The following is a 7380-nucleotide window of genomic DNA, read 5'->3' as shown; positions in this document are numbered from 1 at the left end:
GGGGGAAACCATTGGATTTCAAAAAAGTAGAATTGTTTAACAGGACCATTTTTGTAGAATATATATCCATCTCAAAATATTATAGATTGCATGGACTCAGAGTTGTGTTGTTTGATGTTTCAGGTGATGAATGAAAAGATAAGCTACTGTTTAGAAGTGTTGGAACTCGTCAAGGACCAGGAGAGTGACAATCGCCATATTCGCCTGGAGAGGATCATCATCTTCCTTATTGCATTTGAGGTGAGGTAACATTTCCAAATTGTAATCTTCCTTGGGCCAAACAAAATAACTTTCCAAAGGTGCTCTCAAAAACTGAGAGTTTGTTAGAACACCAAACTTTTTGTCTTTCCAAAGGTTTTCAGGGTCATGCAGTCTTTAGAGATAAAACAGTTCTCAGCCCAGATTGTAAAAAAGTACTTCTATAAGCCTTTGCTGTACTGTTGCTATACAGAGATCAGGTTTGCTGTACTGTTGCTATACAGAGATCAAGTTTACTGTTGATATATAGAGATCAGGTGTGCTGTACTGTTGATATATAGAGATCAGGTTTGCTGTACTGTTGATATATAGAGATCAAGTTTGCTCTACTGTTGATATATAGAGATCAGGTTTGCTGTACTGTTGATATATAAAGATCAGGTTTGCTCTACTGTTGATATATAGAGATCAGGTTTGCTGTACTATTGATATATAGAGATCAGGTTTGCTGTACTGTTGATATATAGGTATCAGGTTTGCTCTACTGTTGATATATAGAGATCAAGTGTGCTGTACTGTTGATATACAGAGATCAGGTTTGCTGTACTGTTGATATATAGTGATCAGGTGTGCTGTACTGTTGATATATAGTGATCAGGTGTGCTGTACTGTTGATATATAGAGATCAGGTTTGCTGTACCTTTGCTATACAGAGATCAGGTTTACTGTTGATATATAGAGATCAGGTTTGCTGTACTGTTGATATATAGTGATCAGGTTAGCTGTACTGTTGATATATAGAGATCAGGTGTGCTGTACTGTTGATATATAGAGATCAGGTTAGCTGTACTGTTGATATATAGAGATCAGGTTTGCTATACTGTTGAGATATAGAGATCAGGTTTGCTGTACTGCTGATATATAGAGATCAGGTTTACTGTTGATATATAGAGATCAGGTTTGCTGTACTGCTGATATATGGAGATCATGTTTGCTGTACTGTTGATATATATAGATCAGGTTTACTGTTGATATATTGAGATCAGGTTAGCTGTACTATTGATATACAGAGATCAGGTTTGCTGTACTGCTGATATATGGAGATCATGTTTGCTGTACTGTTGATATATATAGATCAGGTTTGCTGTACTGTTGATATATAGAGATCAGGTTTGCTGTACTGTTGATATATAGAGATCAGGTTTGCTGTAGTGTTGATATATAGAGATCAGGTCTGCTGAACTGTTGATATATAAAGATCAGGTTTGCTGTACTGTTGATATATAGAGAGCAGGTTTGCGGTACTGTTGATATATAGAGATCAGGTCTGATGTACTGTTGATATATAGAGATCAGGTCTGCTGAAATGTTGATATATAAAGATCAGGTTTGCTGTACTGTTGATATATAAAGATCAGGTCTGCTGTACTATTGATATATAAAGATCAGGTTTGCTGCACTGTTGATATATAGAGATCAGGTCTGCTGAAATGTTGATATATAAAGATCAGGTTTGCTGTACTGTTGATATATAAAGATCAGGTTTGCTGTACTGTTGATATATAAAGATCAGGTCTGCTGTACTATTGATATATAAAGATCAGGTTTGCTGTACTGTTGATATATAGAGATCAGGTCTGCTGTACTGTTGATATATAAAGATCAGGTCTGCTGTACTATTGATATATAGAGATCAGGTTTGCTGTACTGTTGATATATAGAGATCAGGTCTGCTGTACTATTGATATATAAAGATCAGGTTTGCTGTACTGTTGATATATAGAGATCAGGTCTGCTGTACTGTTGATATATAGAGATCAGGTCTGCTGTACTGTTGATATATAGTGATCTGGTGTGCTGTACTGTTGATATATAGAGATCAGGTCTGCTGTACTGTTGATATGTAGAGATCAGGTCTGCTGTATTGTTGATACATAGAGATCAGGTTTGCTGTACTGTTGATATATAGGGATCAGGTTAGCTGTACTGTTGATATATAGAGATCAGGTTTGCTGTACTGCTGATATATAGAGATCAGGTTTGCTGTACTGTTGAGATATAGAGATCAAGTTAGCTGTACTGTTGATATATAGAGATCAGGTTTGCTTTACTGTTGATATATAGAGATCAGGTTAGTTGTACTGTTGATATATAGTGATCAGGTTTGCTGTACTGTTGATATATAGAGATCAGGTCTGCTGTACTGTTGATATATAGAGATCAGGTCTGCTGTACTGTTGATATATAGAGATCAGGTTTGCTGTACTGTTGATATATAGAGATCAGGTTTGCTGTACTGTTGATATATAGAGATCAGGTTTGCTGTACTGTTGATATATAGAGATCAGGTCTGCTGTACTGTTGATATATAGAGATCAGGTTTGCTGTACTGTTGATATATAGAGATCAGGTTTGCTGTACTGTTGATATATAGAGATCAGGTTTGCTGTACTGTTGATATATAGAGATCAGGTCTGCTGTACTGTTGATATATAGAGATCAGGTCTGCTGTACTGTTGATATATAGAGATCAGGTCTGCTGTACTGTTGATATATAGAGATCAGGTCTGCTGTACTGTTGATATATAGAGATCAGGTCTGCTGTACTGTTGATATATAGAGATCAGGTCTGCTGTACTGTTGATATATAGAGATCAGGTCTGCTGTACTGTTGATATATAGAGATCAGGTCTGCTGTACTGTTGATATATAGAGATCAGGTCTGCTGTACTGTTGATATATAGAGATCAGGTCTGCTGTACTGTTGATATATAGAGATCAGGTCTGCTGTACTGTTGATATATAGAGATCAGGTCTGCTGTACTGTTGATATATAGAGATCAGGTCTGCTGTACTGTTGATATATAGTGATCAGGTGTGCTGTACTGTTGATATATAGAGATCAGGTTAGCTGTACTGTTGATATATAGAGATCAGGTTTGCTGTACACAGAGTTTAAATGTTGCATCATCAGGCTTATTTGCTTAATTGATTAAATGATAAAAAGTATTTAGATAACAAATTCTGAAACAAGAACAGCCTAAAGTGATGGTATTTGGCCAGGAGCATGCTCAGATGAAGAGCCATCAAGTTTTCTGAGAGAATGTCATTCACCTATATTCAAGGTCATAGGGATAAAATGTGGTGAAAACGTTTACCCAAAAGTCCTACAATGATGATATTTGACCAGTCACATGCTGGGAGGAAGAGCTTTCAACTTTGTTCGGATGAATGACCTTGTTCAACTTTCAAGATCACAGGGGTCAATTGTGTTCAAAATTTCACAGGTTCTTTTGAATGATTTAGAGTCATAGGTAATGAGTTTAGCCTGTAGCTTTATGTTAGTCCATTTAACATGTGTGAGAGTAATGCCTGATGAGTGATGCAGGCCTGTTTCTAAATAACCAAAAAGCCCAGTGTGATCATATATTTTGCCCAGTATATTGCTAAGAGGAAGGCTACCAGATTTGTGCAAATGAATGACCTTGCCAAATGCACTAAAAGAAAACAAAAATAAAAATTCTTCTGAATAATCCAAAGGCCTAGGGTGATGATATTTGGCCAGGAGCATGCTGGGATGAAGTGCTACGAAGTTTGTTAAAATGAATGACCTTGAGTGATAATATTTGGCCATTAACATGATAGAATAAAGGACTTCAAACAATAAAGGGCTACCAAGTTCGTTAAAATGAATGACCATGATCCACCTTTTAAGCCCCCCCACCCCCACCCCTTGGTAAAATGTGGAAAAAAATGTTTAATGCAATTTCTTCTTAATAACCAAAGGGCCAGGCTATTAAGTTGGCTCCACTGAATGGCCTTGTTCCGCTTTCAAGGTCTCAGGGGTCAAATGTGTCAAAATATTTTAGCATGTTCTTTTGAATGAGGATGAGGCATAGGTCATGATATGCTGGTGGAAGTTTAATTTTAATTCATTTTAAGATATTTTACTTTGGTACACTTTTATGTTACAAGTGTGAGATTAAAACCAGATGAACAATGCAGGCCCATTGGGCCTCTTGTATGTAATCGGACAGGGATATGTTGTTGCTATGGACTGTCTGTGGCCATAGAGATATTTTTTTGATGTACAAAGAGTTGGATCCGTGCAGAGAACCAACTGGGTATATTATAATTGCACATAAAATATAGAACTATTTCATTTAAAGTTTGAGAAAACATACCCTCAGATTGTTGAACTGATTTTGAGAATTGTGAATTTTCTTGAAGTTAAAAAGTTTGTGATCCTGAGATTTGCTTCTTATCTTAAAATAATACCTAGGAGCAACAGTTTAGGATAGCAAGAGTTAGAGGTAACACAACCAGTAGCCTAGTCAATTTGGGCTCCTGTGGTCAAAGTTTTTTCTTTTATCAAAATTTTCGGTCTCAAGTTCAAATTGATACATGTACAATGTAATGATAAGTTTAGTTAAATTTGATTTTTTTTTCTTTTCATTTCAGGTTGTTCTGGAGTTGAAGAAAGAATTTGAAAAATCAGAATAAATATTAGAAAATATTACACTATCAATGTTTTTATTACGCTATCTTCAAACATCACACCCTCATATAGTCGGACCATAATGACTATACATCATACCCTCATACAGTCTGACCACAACGACTATACATCATACCCTTATACAGTCTGACCACAATGACTATACATCTTACACTCATAAAGTCTGACCACAACGACTATACATCATACCCTCATACAGTCTGACCACAAGGACTATACATCATACCCTCATACAGTCTGACCACAACGACTATACATCATACCCTCATACAGCCTGACCACAACGACTATACATCATACCCTCATAAAGTCTGACCACAAGGACTATACATCATACCCTCATACAGTCTGACCACAAAGACTTGTCGTGTTATCCATATTGTTCACAGGCATGTCGATAATCAGATTGGGAGAAAAGGTGGAGCTACGTTACAGGCAGTTAAAAAAACCTGAGGAATATGTCATGAGCAAAACAGATAATTTATTGACCTAATGATTGTCATCGCTGAGAGTATTATATTTGTTTGTATTTCAACAACTTCCTCTATTAATTCATGTCATCTGTTTGTACATAAAACATGTTATCCAGGGTTCAGTCTCAGTCAACGTAAATAAGTTGTAAACACAATATTTTCCAAATTTCGGCTTTGTATATATGTACATTCTTGTATAAAAAAAATCATGTTTTTATTTCAAAATCACTTGCATATATGATGAACTATGACGCTATAAATTTTAAATGTCATTTTTAGCTCACCTGGCCCGGAGGGTCAAGTGAGCTTATGCAGTGGTGGTCGTCCGGCCCTCTGTCCGTCAGTGTCCATCCGGCGTCAATATTTTGCTTTAAACAACTTCTTCTGAATAACCAAGAGACCCAGGCTGATGATATTTGGCCAGTAGCATGCCGGGATGAAGGACTACCAAGTTTGTTCAAATGAATGACCTTGACCAACTTTCAAGGTCACAGGGGTCAAATGTCAAAAAATCTTCAAACGACTTTTTCTCAATAACCAAATGGCCCATAGTACCGATATTGGGCCTGTAGCATGTTGGGATGAAGGACTACCAAGTTTGTTCAAATGAATGACCTTGACCAACTTTCAAGGTCACAGGGGTCAAATGTCATAAAATCTTCAAACGACTTTTTCTCAATAACCAAAAGGTCCATAGTACCGATATTGGGCCTGTAGCATGCTGGGATGAAGGGATACCAAGTATGTTTAAACGAATGACCTTGACCAACTTTCAAGGTCACAGGGGTCAAATGTCATAAAATCTTCAAACATCTTCTCAAAAACCAAAAGGCCCAGAGTACTGAAATTGGCCCTGTAGCATGCTGGGATGAAGGGCTACTAAGTTTGTTCAAATGAAAGACCTTGACCCACTTTCAATGTCAAGGAGTCAAATATCGAAAAAAAATCAAACGACTTCTTCTATAAAACCAATAGGCCAGGGGTACTGATATTGGGCCTGTAGCATGCTGGAATGAAGGGCTACCAAGTTTGTTCAAATGAATGATCTTGACCCACTTTCAAGGTGACAGGGGTCAAATGTCTTTAAAATATTCAAACAACTTCTCATTAACCAAAATACACAGGGTACTGATATACGGCCTGGATCATGCTGGAATAATGGGCTTCCAAGTTTGTTCAAATGAATGACCTTGACCCACTTTCAAGGTAACAGGGGTCAAATGTCTTAAAATCTTCAAACAACTTCTCATTAACCAAAATACACAGGGTACTGATATTGGGCCTGTAGCATGCTGGGATGAAGGACTACCAAGTTTGTTCAAATGAATGACCTTGACCAACTTTCAACCTAATGTCCTTGTTCACCATTCAAGGTCACATGCGTCATATGTTTAAATCTTTTAATTGGTTCCTATGAATCAAACACTGATATTCTGCCTGTAGCTGTATTTTAGTCCACTTTTAAGATTACAAGTGTGAGATTAATACCAGGTGAGCGATGCCGGCCCATTGGGCCTCTTGTAAGAAGCTGAAAGAATTACTGACAACCAGTCTCTGTACGTGTACCATGTACTCAATACACCTGAACAGGACAGGAAAGATCAAGACCACAGGTCATTATGTCTGTCCTACTATACAGTCAAAGATTTACTTTACAGTCATAGACCTACTATACAGTCAAAGACCTATTTATACTGTCAACATCTACTACATAGTCAAAGACATACTATACAGTCAAATATCTAAAATACTTTCAAATATCTACTATACCATCAAAGATCTACTACAATGTCAAAGATATACTACACAGTCAAAGATTTACTACAATGCCAAAGGTTTACTTTACAGTCAAAGATATACTTTACAGTCAAAGACCTACTATACTGTCAAAGACCTCCTATAGAGTTTATGATCTTCTATACTTCACTTTCAAATGCCTTCTATACAGTCAAAGATTTACTATACAATCAAAGATCTACTATACTGTCAAAGATCTACTGCACAGTCAAAGACCTTCTGTACTGTGAAAGACCTACTATATTGTCAAAGTCCTACTGTACTGTCAAAGACCTACTATACTGTCAAAGATCTACTGTACTGTCGAAGACCTACTATATTGTCAAAGTCCTACTGTACTGTCAAAGATCTACTATACAGTCAAAGTCCTACTGAACTGTCAAAGACCTACTA

The 7380-nt window shown here is 36.8% G+C and overlaps 1 protein-coding gene across 1 annotated transcript in view; it reads left to right on the top strand.

Annotated features, from left to right (window-relative positions):
- The window catches only part of LOC110460928 (required for meiotic nuclear division protein 1 homolog), a 27040-nt gene extending 22322 nt beyond the window's left edge, over window positions 1-4718 (top strand). Inside the window, exons 11-12 of the mRNA XM_021514151.1 lie at window positions 124-240; window positions 4660-4718. Coding sequence (XP_021369826.1) covers window positions 124-240; window positions 4660-4701 — 159 coding nt within the window. The 3' untranslated portion in view covers window positions 4702-4718. The remainder of the gene's footprint in view (window positions 1-123; window positions 241-4659) is intronic.
- Window positions 4719-7380: the final 2662 nt, after the last annotated feature.

This window comes from Mizuhopecten yessoensis, unplaced genomic scaffold (genome assembly GCF_002113885.1).
Source record: "Mizuhopecten yessoensis strain PY_sf001 unplaced genomic scaffold, ASM211388v2 scaffold10523, whole genome shotgun sequence".
In the NCBI taxonomy this organism is placed as follows: Eukaryota; Metazoa; Mollusca; class Bivalvia; order Pectinida; family Pectinidae; genus Mizuhopecten; species Mizuhopecten yessoensis.
This window is presented reverse-complemented; position numbering and strand designations above follow the sequence as displayed.